The sequence below is a fragment of the Zalophus californianus genome, chromosome 8 (genome assembly GCF_009762305.2).
Source record: "Zalophus californianus isolate mZalCal1 chromosome 8, mZalCal1.pri.v2, whole genome shotgun sequence".
NCBI classification, from domain to species: Eukaryota; Metazoa; Chordata; class Mammalia; order Carnivora; family Otariidae; genus Zalophus; species Zalophus californianus.
The window spans coordinates 118,063,696-118,089,300 of record NC_045602.1 but is presented as its reverse complement, the minus strand read 5'-3'; the positions used below and the strand labels follow the sequence as shown (position 1 = coordinate 118,089,300).

The 25,605-nt window shown below is 49.5% G+C and overlaps 1 protein-coding gene across 2 annotated transcripts; it reads right to left on the bottom strand.

Moving 5' to 3' along the window:
* On the bottom strand, positions 1–24,057 carry MANBAL (mannosidase beta like). Of its 2 annotated transcripts, none has more exons than XM_027624269.1 (4): positions 24,018–24,057; positions 19,030–19,097; positions 13,849–14,057; positions 1–1,113 (listed from the first exon to the last, which is right to left on the bottom strand). In XM_027624269.1, the coding sequence occupies exons 3-4, from the start codon at positions 13,996–13,998 to the stop codon at positions 1,006–1,008; spliced, it is 258 nt and encodes an 85-aa protein (XP_027480070.1). In that variant the 5' UTR covers positions 13,999–14,057; positions 19,030–19,097; positions 24,018–24,057; the 3' UTR covers positions 1–1,005. The 2 variants fall into 2 exon arrangements, with proteins under 2 accessions (XP_027480070.1, XP_027480071.1); XM_027624270.1 differs by lacking the exon at positions 24,018–24,057 and adding an exon at positions 23,614–23,632.
* Between the last annotated feature and the right edge of the window lie 1,548 nt (positions 24,058–25,605).

The following is a 25,605-nucleotide window of genomic DNA, read 5'->3' as shown; positions in this document are numbered from 1 at the left end:
GTGAGGCAGTTTATTGACATTTACTTGCCCAGATGAACTTTTCCTCACTGTTTTAGGGCTGAAGGAACTGGTGGGGAGAGGGGAGGTGTACGGACGGAAGCCAAAAGGCTGAATGTGTCATGGTGGGCTGAAAAGTGGTCGGTCTGAGATGGAGAAGCCCCCCATTTCAGAGGCTAAGAAAGTCTGGGCCCAAGAACATGCACTCATACAGCCAAATCCCTTCTATCTGCCACGGGAGAAGCAGGCATAACCCTGGCCGGCTTTCCCGCAGGCTCTCCCGTCAGCGTCAGGCCTGGCCGTTGTGCCTGAGGGACCACCTACAGCACAGTGGCCATGGCGTCTTGCCCTAAACACACAGGGCAGGCCTGGCCTGGCTCCATCCGTACAGCAGGGACAAAGGAGGCTGAGAGCAGATCTGCGGTGCTCGTCAGCCTGAGATCACGACTCTAACATGTAGTGTGAATCATTTTTTTCTTCTTTAAAGATTGTATTTATTTATTTGACACAGAGAGAGATCACAAGTAGGCAGAGTTGTAGGCAGAGGGAGAGGGAGAAGCAGGCTCCCTACCAAGCAAGGAGCCCGATGCAGGACTCGATCCCAGGACCCTGCGACATGATCTGAGCCGAAGGCAGACGCTTAATCAACTGAGCCACTCAGGCGCCCTAAAATGTAGTGTGAATCCACAAGTGGGGGCCTGAAGGCCAGACACAATGATGAAGTATGGAAATGTCATTCTGAGCTGACCCAACTTCTGAACCAACAGACTTCTTACCCAGCCTCTGCACACAGGGTGTCTTAGTCCCCTTGGCTCCGCACGGTCCCGGAAGCAGAAGGAAGAGGAAGTGGTGGGCTGCCCAGCTGGGGCCTGGGGACTGTCATGATTGTCCAGATCTCTGTGGTCAGAGAGCGGCCCAGCCACTTCAGCCCTGACCCTGGGACGACTGAGGGAACAGGACGTTGCCCCCAAAGGCCCCCGCCCGGCCGCCTGGCTCTGCAGGCCTCTTCTACCGCTTCTTCTTGGCCTCCTTCTTGGGCCTCTTGCTGGCAGAAAGAGCAACAGCCTTGGGTTTCCTCGTCACCTCCACACTTCTGGGCTCAGAGGGCTCTGCCTCCTGCATGGCAATAGAAAGGAAAGTCCTGTTTAGACGAGTCCAGCCTGACACCAGCAAGAAAGAGATTGTTGTCTGAAGGGGGCTTTGCAAACTAAAGCCCACGGAACCACCACTGCTGGGACCCGGGAGCCTTGGGTGGGCGAGGCTGCCCCCAGGGCAGTTCTCAGTGAAGAAGAGGCCCCAAGGGAGGAGGCAACCTTTGGAGCGGGTGGGAGGATGGATGGATGGGTGGATGTAGGCCTCTCCACATGCCAGCCAAGTGACCGGTGGGCAACTCACTTCCCCTTCCCACGTTTTGGTTTACCCACCTGTGAAACGGTAACAGTGATGTGCGCCGGGGCAAGTATGGCATGGAAAGTGCCCAGCGGCTGTGGCCGCACCCCGTGGCAGGCTGCTCGCCCTGAGCAGGTACGGGGCAGAGCGCGGGCGAGGAGCCGGCTGTGGGGCAGACCCACCATGGCTCGCTCCCCCTCTGGCCCTGCTGTCTTCTTTCTCCCATTCAACCCACAGCATGCCAGGGCTGGGAGGGGTGGAGAGCGCTGGCCCGCAGCTGGGCAACCACTGCCTTGTGTTCTGTGGGGCCCGGCGGAGGTGCCCCGTGGGGGAGGGTGGAGGGCAGCCTTGGGGCAGAACTCCAGACTTTCCCTACAACCTGGGCAGCCCTGGTTTTTCTATGTGTCCTGTTCCCTGTAAGATTTGGTTTATGTAAAGGCTCTGCTGTTTTAAAAAACAGGTTTAAAACCACAGCCCCAGGCTCACGTCAGAGAAGAATCTGGAGGGGACTCAGTCCGGTGAAGTGTTCCCTGACCCCGGGGAATAAGTCCCACCGTGCCTTGGTCAGGCAGGATGTTAGTGAGGCGTGACCGGCCTGGAGAACAATGACCACGGCCCCCGAGCCTCCTCCGGCCCTCAGGTGGACTTCACTTGGCCTAAAGTGTTTATTTTTAAAAATCTGAGCTAACTGGTAGCTTTCCCATTCAATGGAGACTCCCAGCTTTTCTTGAAAATGTGAAACGCCTGGCAACGGCAGCCCCTTTATTCAGGTGCCCACACTCCCACAGCCCCAGCACTAGGGTCAGGAAATGTGTCTCGGTACCTGTGTTTTTATTAAAAATGGGAAAATAAAAAGCAGACAAAGAATACTAAGAAGGAGCATACTTCTGGAAGAGAAAAACACTTCCTCGGTTGAACTGGCCGACTCCCAGCTTCCCGCTTGCTTTGCTCTCTCTCCTTCCCTGGCCCTGCACCTCAAGCCCTCGGGCTGGCAGGAGAGCTGTGACCCTGGGTGGGGAGGGGCAGTCCACACCTATGTGGGGCCTACTCCAGTTGTCTGTCAGCTCCCTCTTATCAGCCATCCTTCCCTCCACCCCCCCTGCCAGCCCGCCTGCTGAGACATCAGTAAAGACCCAGCCCAGTCCCAGGTACCCCTGTGTGAGCTTCCTAAGATAACAAGGGGGCTGGCCCCTCCCCTAGCCAGGTCTCTGATGGCAGCACTGGACTCCCCCAGCCTGTCAACTTGGGCCGACACTGTAATGTAACTTGGCCAAAAAAAAAAAAAAAGAAAGAAAGAAAGAAAGAAAGCCCATTAGAAAGACAAACAAACAAAACAGAACCTCAGAGGAGCCAGTGTGTCAAGTGCACAGGCTGAGCAGCCCCCCAACGCCACCCCGCACCCCCCCCGACAGAGCACAGCGGGCCAGGGCGGCGGGGGAAGGCTACTGTTTAAGGCAAACCCCACAGGGCACAGTCTCTGGAGACCTTGGAAGCTGGAAACTGTCCCCAGTCAGTGCCTACGAGGCCAGTGCAAACCGCTCAGTCCCTGAGTGCCTGAGACAAACAGGCCCTGACAAGATGAATGGTTTCTGCACAGGCAACATGCCAAGCCTGCCAGGATCTCTGGAGCTCCCGACCCTCTAAACTCAAAGCTGGGTGCCCCCTCCAGTTTCAGTGGGGCCCAGGTCAGAATCCACAGGGACGGTGACACCCGCCTGCCAGCCCCAGAGCCTCCCTCATCCCACAGACCCTCTCTTAGGTGCCTTATCCATTCTGGTACCTCCCCGACCTCTCTCCTGAGCAGACGTTTTCCTGACCCAACTATCTGTGTGATGGCTGGGACCGGCGCCGCCCCGCCCCCGGGGAACGTCCAACCGCACTGTCCCAGACCCAGCACAGCCCCTTCTCTAGCAGGCCAGGTCCTCCTCCCCGCCTGAAGGCAGAGCCACCACAGCCCCAGTGACCCCACCCGTCTCTCCTCCCAACGGGCCAATCAGTCACCGCGTCCTGGGGATTCAACCCTCTTTAACTCTCGACTTGGTCACGCTCTCCAGCACCGAAGTCCCTACGTCAGTTCCTCCACTGCTAACTGACCTCCCTGCTCTACGCCACGCCTTGTGCAGATCCCCCCACCTTAAACCTTCTAGGGGCTTTCCATCTCCCACAGCTTCATGCCCCACATTCAGGAAGGCACCTAAGGAGGCCACATCTCCAGCTTCTTCTGGGCTCTTCTCCAGACCCCACACTGGGTCAGCTGCCAGGGCTTCTGCTGGTCACCCCTAACAAGAGGAGCACCCTTCTTGGCCACGCGGCAAACCCCTCCCCTGTGGTCTGGCCCAGCTAAGAATGCACTCCTACTCACTGTCTAGTCTTCCTTCTCTGCTCCTCTACCTCCAGCAAGGCACATCCCTTCCTCCACCCCTACCCCCTGGTACTGAGGAACCACATGGTGCCACATTACACGTTACCACAGTTACACATTCTCCTGTTGGTTTTCCCTACTAGCTTGTGAACTCCTTGAGACAGCTTCAATTATGAATGAATGAATGAATGAATGAATGAATATGGAAGATCAGGCAAGATCTCCCATAACCATGGAAACTTCACTCTTGTTTATCATCATGGAAACAGAACACTTAAGGGCACCTGGCTGGCACAGTCGGTGGATCGTGTACTCTGATCTCGGGGTCATGAGTTCGAGCCCCACGATGGGTGGAGAGATGACTTAAATAAATATTTACAATATATATATAACACTTAGGACCAGGTCTCCCTTTTCCCATGGGCACAGAGGACGCAAGGAGATGTCAAACCCAATACACATTCCCTAAAGTACGGCTAGGCGTAGCCTACCAGAGCCACGACGCCTGTATTTACAACATACCAGGCCCTGGGCTATGTGGTGTGGACACGCCTTATTTTAGCCTCGCAAAGTGCCATGCTGAGTCCCACCAGAAAGACGAAAGAAGAAACACTCGGAGAGATGATGTGACTTGCCTAAGGTGTCCACAGTTGGTGAGCAGCAGCGCCAGGACGGGAACTGCAGCTCTTAATGGTCACAGGGTAGAGTCTGTCCCAGGTGTCCTGGGGACCTCAGGGCTGCAGACCGAGAACCCGAGTTAACTGTGAAACCCACCCTCTACTTAGCAGCACCTGGAACCACAGGCTGCACAGGTGATAGGGGAACAAGAAGAGCCCGTTCCGGATTCTGCCGATGGGTCATTAGGACCGCTTGTTTGTAACTGCAGTTCCGACGGGAGTCAGGGGAGCGGCTTAATGCTCCCCACGCTGGGCTTTGTTTTTTACAGTTCATATTACAGTCACCGAGTCATCTGAACATACTATCTTGTCTCCTCCTTACCCCAGACCTCCTCCTCCCTTCCCCACCTCAGTTTCTGGCCCCATCATCACTCACCCAGTTACCCAAGCTCGAAACCTCCAAGTCATTTTTGAGTTCTCGCCATTCCCTCGTGCCCCCATATCCAATGTGCCCCAGGTCCTGCGCATTCTCCTCTCCAAGGGGCTCTCAACTCCGCCTGGCCCCTCTGGACACACACTGCTGCACCAGGCCAGACCCCACAGCCCCCTGCCTGCCCCCTTGCTGGGTCAGCCTCCCCCACATTCTCCTCGCCACCTGCCCCAACGCTTTCAGTCTATTCTAAAACAACAGTCTGGACCATGTCTGTCTGCTGCTTTAAATGTGTTTCTGGTCCCCCCTTCGTAGGAGACAAATTTCTAAGAGCCTCCCTGTGGCCTTCAAGGCCACTCCACTCCGGCGCTGGCCCTGCCTCCTGGCTCGCCGCCCCCCATGCAGCCTACTGTCCTGCCCGGCTACCAGCCCGCCAACTACTGCCCACACGCTCTGTTCCCTTTCCTGCTCTGCTGAGGTTCCCAGCCCTCCCACCTATCTGTGTGCATGCAGGGGATGCAGTTCTGTGCCAGGTGCCACGGGGTAATGAAGAGAAGACACACTTAGCGATGTGCACCAAACATCCACTCACTGAGCCTGCATCACCCTAACAAGCCAGCCACTGTGAGCCCAATTTACAAGCAAGGAAACTGAGGCTCACTGAGTCTCAGTGACTGGTCCAACGGGGCACAGCCGAGTTTCCAAGCTACAGGGAAGCAAAAGCAGCTCTTATGCACATGATTCAGATGCTGGGGTCCTAGCCACGAAGAGCTGTAGCTCCAAATTCTTAGCCAGCAAGAACGACTCTGAATGAATGGCTGGCTTTTAATTTCTCCTCAAATGCGTGCTGCTGGGACAAGCTAGGCAGACTCCAAGCACTACAGCCCCACCTTCAAATCTGGGAACTCCGAGCCTCCTCTGAAGCAAGTTTTAAGTTTCCTCGGCAATCACGCTGTCGGGAGTAAAAGAAAACCTCCCCCGCCAGGTGGCTGCTGGCTCTGCGGAGGCACCAGTCCTCTGTGGACACAGGCCTCATCAATAATGAAGCAGTTCCACAGCTGCTTACGAGGCCAGAAAATTGCTGCTATTCATCAGATTCAAATAATCGAATCTGTGCCACAATGCAGCAAATCCCTTCCAGCAGGGAAAGCACTCACAATTTTATGATTTCCACTATACAGTTCAGTGTGGTTTCAGTCCGATAAATCAGAACAAAGCATCACTCCACACAGACCGAAAACCATTCTTTCCTCTCAAGCGGTCCAGGGAAAGAAAACCACTGTGCTACATGCGTGTATCCTCACGCACCCGCTCTCACTTGATCCCCAGGAACTCTGGGCTGGGAATGCACGCTGTCCCTCTAACAGCTCAGGACACAGGCTTAAGGACGTGAAGGGTGGGCCACACTCAGACCAGGTGTGCCCAGTGCTGATGCTCCCGCTCGTCCTACTGCGCAATCTTGGCCCAGGCCCTGGGCAGGGTGGGGGCTGAGAAGACCTTGCAGGGGTGGAGCCAGCAGTGCCCTTGAGAGGAGGCTAGGACTAACTGGAACAGGGAGTGGGGGAGGCCGCCCACAGGGGCTCAGCGAGGCGAACGAAGACACGGTGTCCAGGATGCGCCTGGCAGGCCAGGAGAACGGTGATTACAGAGAACAGCCTTGGAGCTTATTCCAGACACAATTCAGCACAACTGCAGGCCCTTCCCACTGGCTGGTCTGTGGCTCTTTGTGTGTCCAGCTGTCCCTCCCATGAGACGGTACACATCTCAAAACCATGTTTATACCGTCACCCTGCCCACCACGCAACAATCTCTCCAGAAGGGCTCGTTAAGTAAAAAACACCCTACCGCCCAATTCAGCTGCAAACTGCTCCTAAGCTTAAAAAAATACAGGGCAGAAACTGCAAAGTTAGTTCTCCGAGGCTGTCTCCTAAGGTGTTGAGAATAGGTATAATATACACTTGCCCGAGTTAATGACTTACTCTGGCAGCCTCAGACAGAACTTTTCAACAGGGTCCTGAACTTCTAGGCCACTGCCGGGAAGACTCCATCCTTTTCAGGGCTCCAAAACTACAGAGCTTTCTAGCTGACAGTGAAGGCATCACACTGAAAGGCCACCATTCTTGCTGTCAATTCTGGTGAGTTCTCCAGTGGATCACAATGCTGCACATCAGTTGTCTCTGTCTGCCCAACCCCCCTTTCCATGGCAGCTCTGCCCTTTCTCGATCCCCTGTGGTTCTAGGGGGCACTCTCAGTCCCTGTGGCCACAGGCGTGGCCAATTAACTGTGGCCTGGCCAGAAATGGTACCCACTGCCCCTTCCCACCTATGGGGCAAGGTGCAAGCAAGTGGCCAAGCCAGAGCCAAGGACAGACCTTCCATGAGACCTGGAAAGTGAGCACAAGCAGAGAGACGGCTTCTCTCACTTGTAAATAATGAGTGGTAAGGCAGCAGACGGGGGCGGCTGTGGCCATCTCCCAGCCACGTGGCGAGGGCCTACAAATGAGGCCAACACTCGCAGGAGAGCCAGGAGATAGAGACAGAGCCCTGAAGACCTTTGAAGCCTCTGAGCCCAGCTGAGCCTTGAAATTCCCAGTTCTAAGAACCAATACAGTCTCTTTCCAGAGAAAGTGCTGGAGGTGAGTTTCTGAGAACTTTCAACAGAAAGAGTCCCCGTCCCTGCAAGAAGAGACTGTGGCGGCCCACACAGAGACAGCAGAGTGCAAGCGAAGGTGCCGGCCTAGGGGCTGGCAGCAGCCGCGGAGATGTGACATATACATGTGAAGAGATGGGGACAGTCAGCACCCGAGCTCCAGGCGAGTCTATGAGTCACTGCCAGATGAACCACTACTATCTGCTTCGTGAGTCGCTGAACTAAAAGTCAACACCCACTTGGTTAGGGTTAACTGGATCAACCTTCTGTGTAGAAACATCCAAGAGGCTGGGAGTCAGCTCCAGCGAGCTTTTGGGAGATGGGGAGAGGGGCTCCCTACCTATATTTCCTCCTTACCCACTCCTTAAACTCCTGGAATTTGGCTCCCACCTCATTAAAGCACCACACCCCACTCTCAGAACAGCTATAGCCTATCTTCCCAGAAAGTACGCCTGAGCATAAAGACCACATTTTGTTCACAGTTTCGGGGAGCTTCTGGAGCCTATCCAGGGACCCCCTAAGGATCCAGGAACTCTATGGAAGCCAAACTCTGGAGGGGAGCAGCCTTTCCTCCGTTGCTCTGTAGCTCTTGCTGCCCCATGTCTGGGGGGACCGGGATGGACAGGTGCTCTCCTCGAACGACGGCGGTCTTCTGGGAGACCGCAGGCCCCTCTGCCCACTGCTCTGCCCTGTCTTCTGAGAGAGCCACCAGAATGGAGACCCCAGCTCCGTCTGCACAGCACTCCTGCTCCTTTGGGATGTGGCCTGCCCCTCCCACCACACGGACCCTAGCTGTCCCAAGCTGGGTCAGCTACAGTTCCTTTCCTGGGGATTCTGGAACTGGAACCAAGCAAGAAGGCAGCCTCCAGACACTGCAGCTGAAAGACATAAACTCTAGAGGCTGTCAGTGGCCATGTTCATCTCACCACAGGGACAGCGAGCAGAGGAAGCAGGGCCCTGGTGAGAGAAGTGAAAGACAGGAGACAGACAGGGAGGGAAGACCGAGGGGATGCAGATGGTGAATGACAGGGTCCTGGTTCCCACCCCTTCCCGAGGCCCAGCTGCAACCCTGCTCTGGGATGGCACCTGCATCTTTTCAGTATATCCACACTGCACAGAAACTACTTCAAGCAGGTCGGGAAAGCCCGAGGTTCAGGCCTTTCCTGAATCTTAATTTCCCTGAAAAAGCTCAGCAACTCACTCTTGAAACTCTAGGGTTTCAAGTAGTAATGCCATGTGGATAAAATACCCCCCAGGTCTCTATCCCAACTTCTCACTGGCTCTTTCTTTCCCACTTGGATGCCTTGCTAGTATTTCAAACTTAACACTTAACATGTAGAACTGAACACCTCCTACCCTCCCAAGATTGGTCTGTGCTTCAGGGAAAGAGTCTAAGACTAGACCAGTGGCTGCATAACAGAATCACCTGGGCACTTCAAGTAAATACTGATGTGGGCTACAGTGAACAACAGAATCAGAATCTCCATGGGTGCAGCCCAGGCCTTTGAAACCCCCCCCGGGCAGGTGCCGCTGGAGAATGGTGGACCAGCCCAAGGACTCCCTAGGCGCTTGCTCACAGCAGACATTAATGATCACTCACTTTACCTGGAGCCTAGAGGCAGGCCCAGAATCCATCCATGATGGCCACCCCACAATCCATCAGACTTGGCATGAGAGATGACATGCATGTGCCCTCTTGGACTAGAGAGAAATGGGGTAGGATCTACTCTCTTATTTTAGAATCCAGCCTATGAGAAAATGCTTAGAGTAAGTGCAGCCCAGGCCTCAATCAGGCTCACACAAATGTTTGTTTTCTCAGGTCTTGGTTTAATGAGGTGTCGACGAGAACACGTTCTCATTTGGCTTAAGACTGGAAGGACTTTAGTTTTGATTTAGCAAACTGGCTCTTGCTCGCACTACGGAAAGAAGGGGGTGGGGTGGGAAGCATTTGTATGTGTTCCTTTTTTCTTCCCTGATTACCCCCAAAAGAGCTTTCAAATAATCTGCTAAGTATTGAAGTACTGAAGTCATAAACTAGTCGCAAAAAATCGGCTTACTGGAACAACAGGAAAGACATTCTTTTGCTTTTCAAAGGCTTTCCCATCATCTAGAGCCAAAAATATTATCTTCTGACCCAAGAAGCCACTAATAAACCTTGTTTCTATAGGCCAAGCAAGAGGGATGATTTTGCCCTAAGCCAAAGGGCAAAGAGAGCAAGACTGTTCTCTGGGTCCTCCCACCCCCACTTCTACCCTCTCCCACCTCCTGGCACCCTCCACTCCCCTCCTGCCCTCGGGCTTCCCCGGGGTCCCCACCAGCTATCCCCACAGGCACTCTTCCTCCCTAAGAGCTCCCTGGCCCCAAGTAAAATCCCCTTCTTTTCTCCAGCCCCGTCCAAATTCCAAATCCCAGCTAGCTGCAGGCTCTACCTCTGAGCACCGTCTCAGCACTCACCCGCCCTTTGTGAGGCGGTTTGTGCACAGAGCACCGTGCTCCCTTCCATCTATTTGGGAGTGTGGGGGGTAAGAGGAGGCTGCCTTCTGGGGGTACACGGAGGAAAGCCTGCAGTAGAACCCCTGCATAACTGGGGGCCATCTGTTGGCCTGATGCACAGATAAAGTTTAATTACCAGTACTGTATTTTTTGTTACTGATCCACTGAAAAGCTTAAAAAAAAAAAAAAAGGCTAAAAACAGTAAGCTTCAGTTATGAAGACAATTCACTTATGTGAGCCTTAGTCCCGTAAACTGCAAGATAAATTAAAATGAGATGGTATGTACTATATTTATATTTCAAAAGACGAGGCTGTTGTCCCAAATTAACCTCTAAATGGTAGAGCGGGAGAGTGGGGGGAGCAGGCATACAGCTAAGCCCTTTGTCAACTCCCTGCCTCAACAGGCCTCAACCCACTGTGCCACTAAGAACCTCAAAGAGGGGCGCCTGGGTGGCTCAGTCGGTTAGGCGTCTGCCTTCAGTTCCAGTCATGGCCCCGGGGTCCTGGGATCGAGCCCCGCATCCTTCTTCTCCCCTGCTCATGCTCTCTCTCCACAAAAATAAATAAAATCTTAAAAAAAAAACCAACCTCAAAGAGATGAGTAAAAGGCACCCCCTCTTCCTTGTTTGCTAAACTGACCCAAGCCTCTGTGACCAGCTAGAAGGGTTAAGAACACTACAGGAGGTGAGGAGCAGCTCTCCAAAAGGCCACACACCTCTGACTCTACATCTCTGCCTGTAAAATAAAAACATTCATCACCTCCCTCCCTCGGGACTCCTAGCAGGCTTCATCGGTGGCCAATGGCAGTAAAAATGTTTGTTATTTATAATACCCAATAGCATGCCGTGTCTGGGAGGACAGAGCCCCAGAGCACAGGGATTACGTTTTTAGAGTGTGATACAATTGTGGGTGGAAAAACTCCAATCGTGACCTCCTTCTCAAAACACCAGAGTAAGAAACGGAGATGGACAGGACCCTCAGAGGCCATGAGTCCGTCCATGTTCACCAAGGCTTCCCATGCCCTCAGTGGCTGTGCCTTCCCCCCGCCCTGACCCCTAAATGCTGGAGCTCCTCGGGGCTGCAGCCCAGGTCCTCTGCTCATCTCAGCCCACGTTCTCGCCCTGAAGACCTAGTCCTTGCCTGGCTTCAATTACATCTCACCTCCCTCATGTTGATCAGCACTCAGCCCAGACCCTCCTCTTGCTAGAGACCTGTGGATCCAACTGCTTACTTGGCAGAACCACCTGGATATCTTAAAGGCACCCGTTAAAAACTGAACTCAGCACACTTCTTCCCCAGCCCCACCCCAAGCTGGTCCTTCGCCAGGGCTCTCCATTGCATCAGTAAACGGCCATGAGCCTCCCAGCCACATGAGCAGGATCTCTGGGACATAGTCATCTCCAAGAAAAATGGATCTCCAGAATATACCATATGTTGTTAAGGGAAAAAAGAAACAATGTGAAACTGCATTTAATAGTGTGCCATCTTTTATGTATCAAAGGGGAGAATATTTATATATAGACATATGTATGTGTATCCACACCACACACACATATGCATTTGCTTATGTTTTTTTTTTTAATTTTTTAAAAAATGTATTTATTTGACACACAGAGGGAGAGAGAGAGCACAATCAGGGAGAGCAGCAGAGAGGGACAGGGAGAAGCAATGTGGGGCTCGGTCCCAGCACCCCGGGATCATGACCTGAGCTGAAGGCAGACGCTTAACCGACTGAGCCACCCAGGCGCCCCTGCTTATGTTTTCAAAAAGAAACAAAAGAAGAATAAATCAAAAAAATAAAAATTATTACCTATGGAGGAAGGAAGGGAAGAGAGTGGAGAATATTGAGGTTAAAGGAGACTTTCAATTGTATCTTGTATCATTTTGACTTTGGGAGAAATACTGTACATAAACATTTAATGTAATTTTTTAATTAAATTAAAATGGGAAAAAAAATCCCTAAAATTCCAAAAAAAGTTGAAGCAAATTAGCCTAACTGTATATCACAATGAGAGTATAACTATATGAAGACAAGAATTACTAAACCCAGTACTCTGACCATACATCCCTACTGGGATATATTCTAAAGCCAGAAAGAACCCCAAAGAAATCTTATATTTCATTCTGAGTCTTAATGTTAGTAGTAAAAAACAAGGTAGTTATTTTTAAATTATAATAAATATATTGTAAGTGTGTGCAACAGAGTCAACATAAAGAAAACCTGCTGTCTTTAGAAAGCCTGGCTGGCACCTGGGAAATTGGATTTTGGGTGGTTTCCACAATTCCCAGAACTGGTAAGAGTGACTCACTGTACCTAAATCAAACAATATGGTTTATGCCGAATACCTACGTTCCTTCTGGAAGTCTGGAATTCTGGTCCATAAGCAGAGGGTGTTTATGTGACCCGTCTCCAAGAGAAGTCCTAGGCAATGAGTCTTAAATGAACTTCCCTGGTAACAATATTTCACACAATGTGATGAGGCTCCCCTTGAAACCATTTGAGCATAAAAAAACCTAAAAACTTATCAAATATATTAAAATGTATGTTCAAGGGGCGCCTGGGTGGCGCAGTCGGTTAAGCATCGCACTCTTGGTTTCAGCTCAGGTCATTATCTCAGGGTGGTGAGATCGAGCCCTGTGTCATGCTCTGTGTTCACGGTGGATTCTGCTTAAGACTCTCTCTCCCTCTGCCCCTCCCTCCCATCTCTCTCAAATAAATAAATCTTTAAAAATATATATATATATAAATAAAAATACAAATATAATGTTCAAAATGATGTGAAAATCAAAGCTTCATTGGCCGAGATTGGAGGTTGCTAGAGTCCAAACTCACTGCTCTGAAAATTAATAAAGGGAAAGAACCAAGCATTCATCCAGCCTTTACTATGATATGAAGAGCATTTCAGAATAACCATACAGGTAATGAGGAAAAGGTCTTCTTCATCGAAGAATTCCAGCCAATAAACGCACAAGGAAATAATGGAGCTCAGCAATGGATTCTGAAAACACTTAGGTGAAAGACTGGTGGGGATTTTTCAATAGAAGGATCAGCTAACACCACCTGAACGCACTGATCAATCGGAATCTCTAAATGTGTGACAGGCAAACACCACATGCTCATCGATGACATGTAACAGGAAGTCCACAGCACCAGCTAGGAGGTGTTCTCACCAAGTAACCTGATCTGAGTTCACTCAAGCATCTAGATTGAACTTCCTACTCATAGGAAATACAGGGAAGAGAGAAACGGGTTAAATGACACTGCACAGAGGCAATCAGCTAAATCCTGGAGGTGGATACTGTAGATGACAATGACCCGCTTTCTCCAACAAAACAGTGTCATGAGAAAAGGGAGGGTGGGGGAGAGAGGGTGGTGGAAGGAGGGAGTATGCTACAGAATAAAAAGACCTATAGAATAAAGTCAATACAACAAAAAGCCAATCTGATCCTGTCAGTGTCTTACTTAAAACCCTCCGGGCCCCACCCACGCCTCTCATCATGTCCCTCTGTGCACTGGCCACGGTCATCGTCGTTCAGTGACTTGAACTAGACTAGAGTCCTTGCAAATGCAATTCCCCTGCCCCAGGGAAGACCAGATCCTCCCCCTGGATATGCACCCTCACAGTGCTCTGGGCTTCTCATGGAAACATCCACAAGTGTCCTTTCTGCCCCTCTCTCAAGGACTAGAAGCTGCATGAGGACGGACACCACAAATTGCTGCAGACTGACATGTAGCAGGCAGTAAATAAAAATCTCCTTAACACGTGTGAAGAAATAAAGTACTGGTCACATGGTTCAAAGCCACTAGGCGGGAATCTGGCAGAGTCCTAACTGATTTTCTCTGCCATGGTATCTGTTTTTAAGACCTAGAACCCAGTCTGAGGAGAAGAGGCTCACAGGGAAGGACTCACCACCTCGTGGGACTTGGGAACAGGTAGGATGATGGCCAGCACACAGATGAGCTGGAACATGGCCCCCAGGAAGAGTCCGTACCGCAGCAGGTTCTCCAGGAAAGTAGGCTCAGGCACCTCGGGAGGTGAGAAGTCCAGGTCGGAGGCCATGGCCTCGGCCACCTGCTGCCTGTGGTCTCCTCTGAGTCACCACTCTCCAGAGCCAACTTCTAAACACAAAGGTTAAGTGTCACGTTTCTACAACTGACTTTTATCCACTGGCACAAACATATGCATACTCACGAGAATATATAAAGCGGTCACGGTGAGATGTTAGCAGCGCGTAAGCCTGAGCGGAAGATACATGGACAGTCACTGGACTATTCTTTCAACTTTTTTGAATATTTGAATTTTTTCCAAATACAAAGCTAGGGAAAATAAGTAAAGGCAAAGACTTCAACAAAAATCTCTAATCGACATACATTTGAAGGTCTGATACCTTTCAGGTTTTGTTCATTTATTCATCCAGTTATTCATTCAACACATACCTGCTGAACACCAAGCACTGGAGAGAGAGCAAAAGAGACAAACCCCTGCTCTCTTGGGGCCTACATCTCAGGGCAGAGGCCGACAGCACAGCCGGACGTGCTGTCCCAGCTGGTGACAACGGCGCTGAACAAAACTTGCGAAGGGCACTGTTTTATTTTGTACGGGGTGACAGACAGGAGGGGCTCGCTGAACTGAGTGGCAGAGATATGAAGTGTGAGAGTGAGCCACTGGAACATCCGAGCGAGGCATTTCCAGGCAGAGAGAAAAGCAAGCGTAGAGGCCTTGGGGCAGGGAAATGAGGCCAAAATGGCCAGAGGAGAGCGCTCAAGGAGGGAAGACCAGGGAGAAGTGCAGGCTGACCCCACTAGGACCCTGACATTTCTGGATTGACTGAAGCCACTGAGGATTTTGAGCAGAGGAGTGACATTATCTGATTTACATTTTGATTGGTGGGGAGAGGGGCTGCAGGGTAGAAAAGGGAGGCTGGTGAGGAGGCCACTGCCAGTAACCCAAGTAAGAGATGCTGGGGGCAGTGGTAGCCAGTGGTGGCAGGTCCAGCTTCAGCCAGCCTGTCCTTTCACCAGGGCCCCCACTCCTAATACCCTGGCCAAGCTGAAAGGACTGCCTGTAGTTCTCCAAGAGCATGGGCTCTTTCAAAATCCTGGGCCTCTGCCCAGGCTGCACACTCTGCCAAGAGTGCCCTTTTCCGTTCTGACCACTTGGTGAAGCCCCCATTCTACCTCCAAGGCTGAGCTCAAGTGTCACCTCCCCAACATGCCTTCCTTATTGCTGTCTCCTACCCTGGTATGACTGAACGACCTCCCTTCTACCACGGCACCCACAAGGGGCTTCCTTCCGCCCACCGCAGCAAGAACGGGGCAAACTGACTTTGGAATCAGGCCCACCTGACTCCAAAGCCCTCTGTGTTTTCAGAGATCTGCTCCACAATGCAATTTCTGGCTAAATCTGAGCTGTCCAATATGGTGGCCATGAGCCACTTGCGGTTCTCGAGAGGTTAAATACAGCTGGTCCAAACTGAGATGGCTGTTAAGTCAAATACACACTCAAGTTAGGACATAGCAGGAACATAAACATGTAAAGTATCCCATTAATGATGTTTTTATATCGATTACATGTTGAAATGATATGCTGGATTAAATTGTGTTATTAATTTCACCTGATCTTAAAAAAAAATTGGAGGATTTACTTTCTGATTTCAAAATTTACTAGAAAGCTACAGTAAGCAAAACAGTGTGGTACTGGGATAAGGATACAGATGAATGGAATAGAGCGCTCAGAAATAAATCCTCACATAGGTAGTCAACTGATTTTCAAACAAGGGTGCCAGCATCATTCAATGGGGGAAGAACAGTCTTTTCAACACATGGTGCTGGGAAAACCTGCAGATCTACGTGCAAAATAATGAGGCTGGAACCTCACACCACATACAAAAATGAACTCAAAAATGAATCAAAGCTCTAAACTGGAGAGACCACACTATAAAACTCCTAGAAGAAAACATAGGAGAAAATCTTCATGAAATTGGATTTGGCAATGATTTCTTAGACGTGACACCAAAAGCAAAGGCAACAAAGTAAAAAATAAATTGGACATCATCAGAATGAATTTAAAAATTGGGACATCAAAGACACTATCAAGGGAGTAAAAACACAAACCGGAAAACTGGTTGTTTCTCAAGAAGTTAAACACAGAATTACCATATGATCCAGCAACTGCACTCCTAGGATATACCCTAAATAACTAAAAGCAGAGGCTCGAACAGATACCTGTACACCAGTGTTCAGAGGTGCATTCACAGCAGTCAAAAAATGGCACCAACCAAGAGCCCATCAACAGATGAACAGATCAACAAGATGTGGTACATACGTACAAAGGAATACTATTCAGCTATTAAAAGGAGTGAAATTCTGACACCTGCTACAACATGGATGAACCTTGAAGACATGATGCTAAGCGAAATAAGCCAGACACAAAAGGGCAAATGTTGTATGCTGCCACTTGTAAGAGGTACCTCTATTAGTCAAATTTATAGAGCCAGAAACTTGATATAGGTTAGCAGGGGCTGGGGGAGGGGACTGGGGACTTAGTGTTTAATGGGGGACTTTCAGTTTGGGATGCTGAAAGACTTCTAGAAATAGACAGTAATGGTGGTTAGACACCACTGTGAACGCCACTGAACGACACACTTAAAAAATGGTTAAAATGAGGGCGCCCAGGGGTGCCTGGGTGGCTCAGTTGGTTGAGCGACTGCCTTCGGCTCAGGTCATGATCTCAGGGTCCTGGGATCGAACCCCGCATCGGGCTCCCTGCTCGGCGGGAAGGCTGCTTCTCCCTCTCCTACTCCCCCTGCTTGTGTTCCCTCTCTCGCTCTCTCTCTGTCAAATAGGTAAAATCTTTAAAAAAAAAAAAATAGTAACGTGATGAATAATTAAAAAAAAAAAAAAATGAGGGCGCCTGGGTGGCTCAGATGGTTAAGCGTCTGCCTTCAGCTCAGGTCATGATCCTGGAGTCCTGGGATGGAGTCCCGCATCAGGCTCCCTGCTCCTTGGGAGCCTGCTTCTCCCTCTGCTTCTCTCTCTCTCTCTCTCTCTTCCTGTCTCTCATGAATAAATACATAAAACCTTTAAAAAAAAATTGTTAAAATGAAAGGAAAAAAATGGTTAAAATGGTAAATTTTATGTTATGTATATTTTACAATTTAAAAAATTTCCCTTTTTCTTTTTACTTTTTATTTTTTTAAAGATTTTATTTATTTATTTGAGAGAGAGAGAGAGAGAGAGAGAGCACATGAGAGGGGGGAGGGTCAGAGGGAGAAGCAGATTCCCCGCTGAGCAGGGAGCCCGACGCAGGACTCGATCCAGGGACTCCAGGATCATGACCTGAGCCGAAGGCAGTCGCTCAACCAACTGAGCCACCCAGGCATCCTTCTTTTTACTTTTTAAATGTGGCTACTAGAGAATGTAAAATTACACACTTGGCCTGCATTGTATTCCTATGGCACAGGCTTGGGCCAAAGAGAATGTTCTAAGACCTTCCTCCACGGTGGCACTGCAGTTTCGTTGCTTTGCACCATCATCAGAAGAGGGACTAAAGGGTAGCAAAACAACCTTCTCAGTAAACAGAGTGGGACTTATGCAAAGGTGTACTGTGTCCCTTTTGACCTGGGCACTTGGGAAGGTCACACCCCTGTGCCAGCAGGGTGTCCACTTTCACATAGCTTCTGCTTTCTCTGGGAGCCACCTTCAAAGCCTGGGCCCCCTTTTGGAAAAAAAAAAAAAAAAAAAAAAAACCTCAGAGCTGGCAGATCTTCATCCTCCCAGGAAGGATTTGACTTCTGGAAAGAACCCAACATCCTCTGAATCCAAGTGTGGTGGATCAGGTGGGGCCACGAGCTCAGGAATACCATTTTTGGTCAAATACAAGGTATGACGACACTCAGGCACAGGCAGATTGTTTGGGGTGGCTCATGAACTGGCCCCGAAGTGAATTCCAGGACGGCCACGGGAACAGCTTTTCTGGAAGAAACGTGCCGTCCTGCCAGGGCACCAGCATGTGAACACCAAGGTGGAAGCAAGCGTTCTCAGTTCTTCACAGTGGCAGCTAACAAAGTATACATTTTTATTTATTTATTTATTTGCAGATTTTATTTGAGAGAGAGCATGAGCAGGCGAAGGAGCAGAGGGAGAGGCAGACTCCGCACCGAGTGCAGAGCCCAAGGTGGGGCTTGATCCCACGGCCCCAAGATCACTACCTGAGCCCAAATCAAGAGTCAGAGGCTTAACCGACTGAGCCACGCAGTCGCCCCTAAAGTCTACATTTTTAAAAATGCCCTTGGTCCCAAGCTTTATGCTTAAGACTGTAACAAGCCTACTGAACTTATCAATACTTAGATTAACTAGTGTTACCAATAGCAACACTGTTATGAATACTTGGAATACAATAAAAAGATGGGGCCTGAGGGTGGGGGGCAAAAAGCCTGACTCAGCAATTAGCTATACTTTGGGCCCATCTCTTGACCTCCTGGAGACTTGATGTTCTCATGAACCAAACAACAATAATATTTATTCAAAGCTATAATGCATTTAGGCTTTTTTTTTTAATGGCAATAAGGCCATATATAACAAGAGCCATAAAAGTGATTATATCCTTTGACTGAATAACTCACTTCCTAGAATTTACAGTAAGGAAACAATTCAAAACAAAAAAGGCTTCAGGTACAAAAAAGTTCACAGCAGCGCTATTCATGATACTGAAAAACAGGAAGCAACTAAAGTATCCAACAATAAAGAAGCAGTTGACCCAATTACGGCACATCGTGGCATATTCCCCCTTCACTAAAATGGCAAATATAAACAACGCATATCAGGTCAGTGGAAAGTCTTTGCAAAGTAACGTTCACTGAAAAGAGACAACAATTTGTATGAACACTGTGACTGCAACCATGTATAAACTTGATTTCATTGGCCGAAGAGCCAAACAGGCTAGGAAGATGTGAATTGTCACCGTAATCGTCACCGTTCAAGCGAGGACTCCCATACTGGACAGCACAGGTGTTACAGGGGAGTGGTTGGGAAAAGGTTCTGGAAAACACAAAATGCCCTACAAAGATTGCGTATGCTTTACGACTCTTACCTAGTTTTCTCTGCACCCCTGCGCTTGACTTCCCAGCCTTCCTGCCAGTGTTTCTGGGTCTTCAATTCCTGAGTACAGAAGTCACATGAGTCCTACTCATCCTTCAGATCTCAAGTAGGAGGCAGTTGCCCTCAGACTCCCTGTGCGAGGCTGCACCCCCCCACCCCCCACCATGGCTGCAGCAGCAGCAAGGAACAAATCATTTGCCAGATGTGCACCACACCTCACAGTGAGTATCTCATTCACTTCGCAACAACCTGGGGAGGCAGGTATTACTAATGAGGAGGAAGAAACTGAGGCTTGGAGAGGTTACGCGGCCTGCTCAGGGACTACATGGCTGATGAGAGGAAAAGACAGGCTTCAAACTGGCTGGCTCCTCCATAGCCTGAGCTCTTTCCCACTAGGTCAATGGTTTTCAAAGTGCAGGGCTGTGACCCATCAGTGAGCCATGGAAACCACTTAGGGGGCTGCAAGCAGCAGTTTTTCCTTTTAACTTCATTAGCCAACACTTGATTTAACTAAATAAATGACAATAGAAAATATTACATTAGTGGGGCACCTGGATGGCTCAGTCGGTTAAGCATCCGACTTTTGATTTCAGTTCAGGTCATGAGCTCAGGGAAGTGAGATGGAGCCCCACATCGGGCTCTGGGCTCTGAACGCAGAGCCTGCTTAAGGATTTTCTCTCCCCCTCTCTCTGCCCCTGCCCTCCCCCCCACCCACTTGCTCACAAGCTCACTCTCTCTCTTAAAAAAGAAAGAGAGGGAGGGAGGGAAGGAAAAGAAGGAAAGGAAGGAAGGAAAAATAATCACATTAGTAAGGGTCAGTATTGTATCCTGAAGCTTTTTTTCAGTTACATCCATTTACATCCAAGTATGTGTGTTCTGGGCCAAAATTCAAAACATATTTCTTATTATTTTGAGAAATAAGGAGTCTGGAGTCTAATGTTTTTTACTTGCTCCAATATAAGGCCCTGGACAGCAGGGGCCCTGGGCCCACCCTGAGTTTGTTCCAGGGCCTGACTCAAATATTTGGTGAATGATGAAGCCTATGCCTGTTTCCCACCTGGAAAGCAAGAGCAGATGCCTCAACCAACTGCCTCATTTAACAATGAGGGGGTAGGAGTGGAGAAGCACGGGGCTTGCTTAGGCTTTCCCAGTGAGTCAGGGCAGAGCTGACTGTCCTGCGGTGTCTCTAGCCCTGCGGTGCGCCAGACTTGCTTTAAGAACAGGAGCAGAGGGCGCCTGGGTGGCTCAGATGGTTAAGCGTCTGCCTTCGGCTCAGGTCATGATCCCAGGGTCCTGGGATCGAGTCCCGCATCGGGCTCCCTGCTCAGTGCAGAGCCTGCTTCTCCCTCTCCCTCTGCCATTCCCTCTGCTGTGCTCTTCTCTCTAACTCTCTTGTCAAATAAATAAATAAAACCTTTAAAAAAAAAAAAAAAGAACAGGAGCAGAGGTTTTTATATGTTGGGGAAATCTCATACCCCTACCAGAATTTAATAAAAACCACTTACTCATCTATTACCAAACATGACAAATAATTTCATAAGGTTACTAAAACCCCTGAGGCTCATCCCTGAATGCCAGACACTAGTGGTCTGAGACATTCATTCATGGGGCACATATTGAGCACCTACTGTGCGTCAAGTATTATTCTAACTCCCACCATGGAGTTTTCATTCAAATGGAGGCACTCACACATATACAAATGGAATATAATGTCAGAGCTGAGTATTATGAGAAAATATAAAGAGGGAGTACAATTTTATATGAGGTGGTGAGGGGAGGGCCTCTCTGAGAAGGTGACGTTTCAGCAGAGGCAAAACGAAAGGACAGGAACATCATTTAAATATAGGCTGGAGTACCCCAGGTTGGAGGAACGGCGGGGGTAAGGTCCTGAGGCAGGAATGAGCTTTATGATCAAGGAGAACAGGAGAGTGAGCAAGCTGTGTAGGGCCAGACTGGCCATTATAAGGCCTTTGGCTTCTCCCCTAAGTAAAAGGGGAGCCACTTAAAGGTACTTAGCAAAGATGGCAAGGTCTGACTCATTTTACAATGGTTCCTCTGGGGCGCCTGGGTGGCTCAGTCGTTAAGTGTCTGCCTTCCGCTCAGGTCATGGTCCCAGGGTCCTGGGATCGAGCCCCGCATCGGGCTCCCCGCTCAGCGGGAAGCCTGCTTCTCCCTCTGCCTGCCACTCCCCTTGCTTGTGCTCCCGCTCTCTCTTAAATAAATGAATAAAATCTTTAAAAAATAAAAATAAAATAGTCCCTCTGGCTGCCACTGTGTTGAGAACAGACTGCAGGGGGACAAGAGTGGGAACGCTGAGACCAGTCAGGAGGCTGCTGTGAAACAGTCCAGAAGACGTGCCTCCACTGGGGCAGCAGCAGTGGGGGTGATAAGCTCTGGGGTTATGGATATAGTTTGCAGAGAGAGCCAATGGCATTGCTGAGGTAAAATCTGAAAGAACTAAGTTAAAAATAATCCCTGAAGGGTGCCTGGGTGGCTCAGTTGGTTAAGCGACTGCCTTCGGCTCAGGTCATGATCCTGGAGTCCCGGGATCGAGTCCCGCATCGGGCTCCCTGCTCAGCGGGGAGTCTGCTTCTCCCTCTGACCCTCTTCCCTCTCATGCTCTCTATCTCTCATTCTCTCTCTCTCAAATAAATAAATAAAATCTTTAAAAAAAATAATAATAATCCCTGAAGGTGAAACTATTCTGTATGATACTGGAATGGTGAGTAACAAGACATTAAGGATTTGTTAAAACCCACAGAACTTCCCAGCACAAAGAGTAAACTTTAATGTATGCAAATGTTTTAAAAAAATCATTTAGGAGGTCAGGGTATCCCAGAATGGAACACAGAATGTGACATTCTGAATCTAAACGTATTACAAATGTATTAAAACAACTTTACTGCAAGGGTAGGGGGAATCAGGTGCAGACCTCAGTAACTTTGGAAATGAGTAGTCTGTAGGACTTAAGGTAAAAGGAACTGCATATGTACAGTATTCTCTAGTTGATAAAGTTACTTCCCACAGGCGGCAGACGTTAACAATTCTGAAACCACTATATACATATCCTGAAATTGAACAGCTGAGTAAATTGATGGTAGATGGTGGGAGCTAGATTAGTCACAGATGGAGTGGGAGGTTACAGATAAGCCAGAGGAGACTAGAAAGATCCATGTGGAACTGATGAGAGTTGCAGACACGAACTCAGATTTAGCTTAATATAGATACACGTAGCTACACAAAGAAATATTTATAGATATGTATGTATATATATAGATTAGTATACACACTTCTGTCTCTTACACTGAGGGTCTAGAAACATGGGCATCCCCGTAGCAATGATCACACCTAACAACCAGGTCTTGGCATTTAGTACATTCTCCAATAAAAGGAAGCAAGTCTCCATGGAGAAATGTTTAATTCTAGGACTGAGGCATGAAATATACAGGATGAGCCTGGAACAGAAAGTGTTAACACACACACACTCGCTGGGGCATGTCAAAGGGATAGAGGAGAGCCCAATGACCTAAGCTGGAGCACTTTTTTTTTTTTTTAAGATTTTTATTTATTTGACAGAGAGAGAGACAGCTAGAGAGGGAACACAAGCAGGGGGAGTGGGAGAGGGAGAAGCAGGCTTCCCGCTGAGCAGGGAGCCCGTTGTGGGGCTCGATCCCAGGACCCTGGGATCATGACCCGAGCTGAAGGCAGACGCTTAACCAACTGAGCCACCCAGGCGCCCCTAATCTGCAGCACTTTGAGCAATAAAATATAGAATTACTGGATTAAAACCCAAAGTATGAAAATAAAGATCTGAGCCCCTACTGATATAAATAATTGAATAGGTAAATAAATGGGGGAGAGTTAACAAATTTCCCATGGAGAATTCCACATAATTTATGCAGATACTCCGCCTTTAAATGTGAATGAAGCATGATTCCACACTCTTAAGTGTGGGCTGTATGTAATGACTTTATTCCAAGACTACAGTATGGAAAAGGGGAGGAAGGGAAGTAAGTTTACAGTGGAAAAGCTGGACTACTTCAAGCTAGTGATCCAAGTTAACATCAAGTGACAACTTATATTGATAGTATGTGCCCTTGATGTGATGTGATGTGATGTGATGTGATGGCACTTTACCTCTGTGGTTTTCCTCCCCCAAACCCCTAACTCCCATCTAATCATGCGAAAAAAAACATCAGACAAATCTCAGTTGAGGATCATTTTACAAAATATTGGACCAGTAATACTCAAAACTGTCAAGTTGATCTAACAAGGAAAGTCTGGGAAACTAGCAGACCCCAAAGCAACCTAAGGAGACATGACGACTAAATGTAATACAGTACCCTGGACAGGATCCTGGAACAGAAAAAGGGCACTGGGGGAAACTGAGCCAAATGCGAATAAAGCATGGACTTTGGCTAATATTATCGATATTGGTTCATTACGTAAAACACGCACGGTGCACTTAACTAAGCGCTTTGCATACACCATCTCATTTCATCCTTAGATCAAGCCTATGTACCCATTTTACAGAGGAGGAAACTGAGAACCAGGGAGGTAACCAGAGAAGGCCTACCCACGATTACACAGTACTATGGGCCCCACTCAGGAGTCGAACTCCGGCCGGAATGACCCCGGAGGCCGGGCTCCTCCTAACACTCCGCCGGTGGCAGGAAAAGGCCAGATCCCGACAGCGAGCGCAGGGTTCAGGCCCGGGCTCCGAGCGAACACACTGGACGACACCGGGGCGAGGCCCTCCACCTCCCAGGGACTCAAATTCCCCTCTGCAAGTAACTTCCTGACGAGCGCCTCGGGAAGTTATTCTCGTCCCGCGCAGGGCGTCCCCGGGGCCGGCCGAGCAGCGCCGCCCGGAGCAGCCGGGCCGCGGCGTCCGGGCCCAACCCCCTCTCCGTTCCCATCGCCCGGGCCACTCCGCCCCGCCCCGAAGCCCGAGCCTGGCCGCCGCGCCGCCGCACTCACCTCCCGCACCGCCCGGCCGCTCCCCCGGAAGTGGTTCCGCGTGGCGGGTCCCGGAAGTGACGCCCCGTGCAACCAGCGGGCTCCGCTCCGCCCACCTTGCTAGGGTTCCGGCCTTTGTCCCAACTCTGGGAGTTTGAGCCGGAGGAGGATCCCTGGGGAAGCGAGATCCAGACCTCCCCGGTTCCTCTAAGCCCCTTTGTCCCTCAGCTCATTTCAGCAGGCATTTATAGACGTCTATAGGCGCTTTAATTCTATGCTAGACCCTGAGCTAGGAACCTGCAAAGAGGGGAGAGGAACAAGAATTCTTAGCAAACAGAAGCACGTTATTAGAATTCTTTCAAAACTTTGACCGAGGGCCACCTGGCTGGCTCAGTCGGTAGAGCATGGGGCTCTTGATCTCGGGGTCATGAGTTGGAGCCCCACGTTGGGCATAGAATCTACTTGGAAAAAAAGAAAAAATTCACTGAGTACATCTTCTATCCCCTGTGCTGGTTACTGGAGATACAGTGAAATTGTGAAATAATAAATGTTACTGCTTTCAGCCCCTACTTTCAGTGTCATTTGTTATATAGCATAGATAACTATACATATACGATCAGGACCTAATCTTACCCTCAAGGAGCTCACTCTTAGAGGACACTAATTATAACTGAGGAGCACCTGGGTGGTTCAGTGGGTTCAGTGTTGGCCTTTGGCTCGGGTGGTGGTCCCGGGGTCCTGGGATCAGCCCCTCCTTGGGGTCCTAGGTTCCCTGCTCAGTGGGGAGTCTGTTTCTCCCTCTCCCTCTCCCTCTGCTCCTGCTCGTGATCTCTCTCTCTCTCAAATAAATAAAATCATTTTTAAAAATTAATTAAGTTTAATAATAGAATTCAGACAACATCCACTAACTCCATACTATGTGAGGTGGAATGGAGGATACAAGAATGTAGCATTCCTGTATTCCTTCAACAGATACTTATGGAGTTTCTGCCCTGGATTTCCATGTACTATGGAACTGGGAGGACAACAGCAGGTAGATGGGTCCCTACCCTCACTGTGCTCCCAGAGTAGGGGTTAATGTCTGGGGCCTCCATTAATCAATCACACAGAGAATGTATATGAACCCGGAGATGTGTTGGGAAGAAGGGGAAACCATGAGAGAATAAATAACATGGGAGATACAATCAAGACAGGGTGATCAGGGAAGGCCTCTCTGTGGAGGTAACACTTAAGCTAACAAATGAAGAATGAGTAGGATTTTGCAGGCAAAGAAAGGGAGGAAAGAGCATGGTGGGAGGTGGAAAGGCTGTGGGAAAGGTTTGGAGCATAAGAAGGGGGCAGAAGCTGAAGCCTGAAGGGCACAGGTATGTAGGACAAGAGTTGGTACTTGCCCTTAAAGGGGCTCACTGTGGGGTGTGGATGAGGAGGGTCATAGGAAACAGAGTTTGTTTGTTTTTTTTTAAGCTATATTTATTTATTTTGAGAGAGTGAGAATGAGAGAGAAAGAGAGAGAGCACATGAGAGGGAGGAGGGCCAGAGGGAGAAGCAGGCTCCTCGCTGAGCAAGGAGCCCGATGCAGGACTCGATCCTGGGACTCCAGGATCATGAC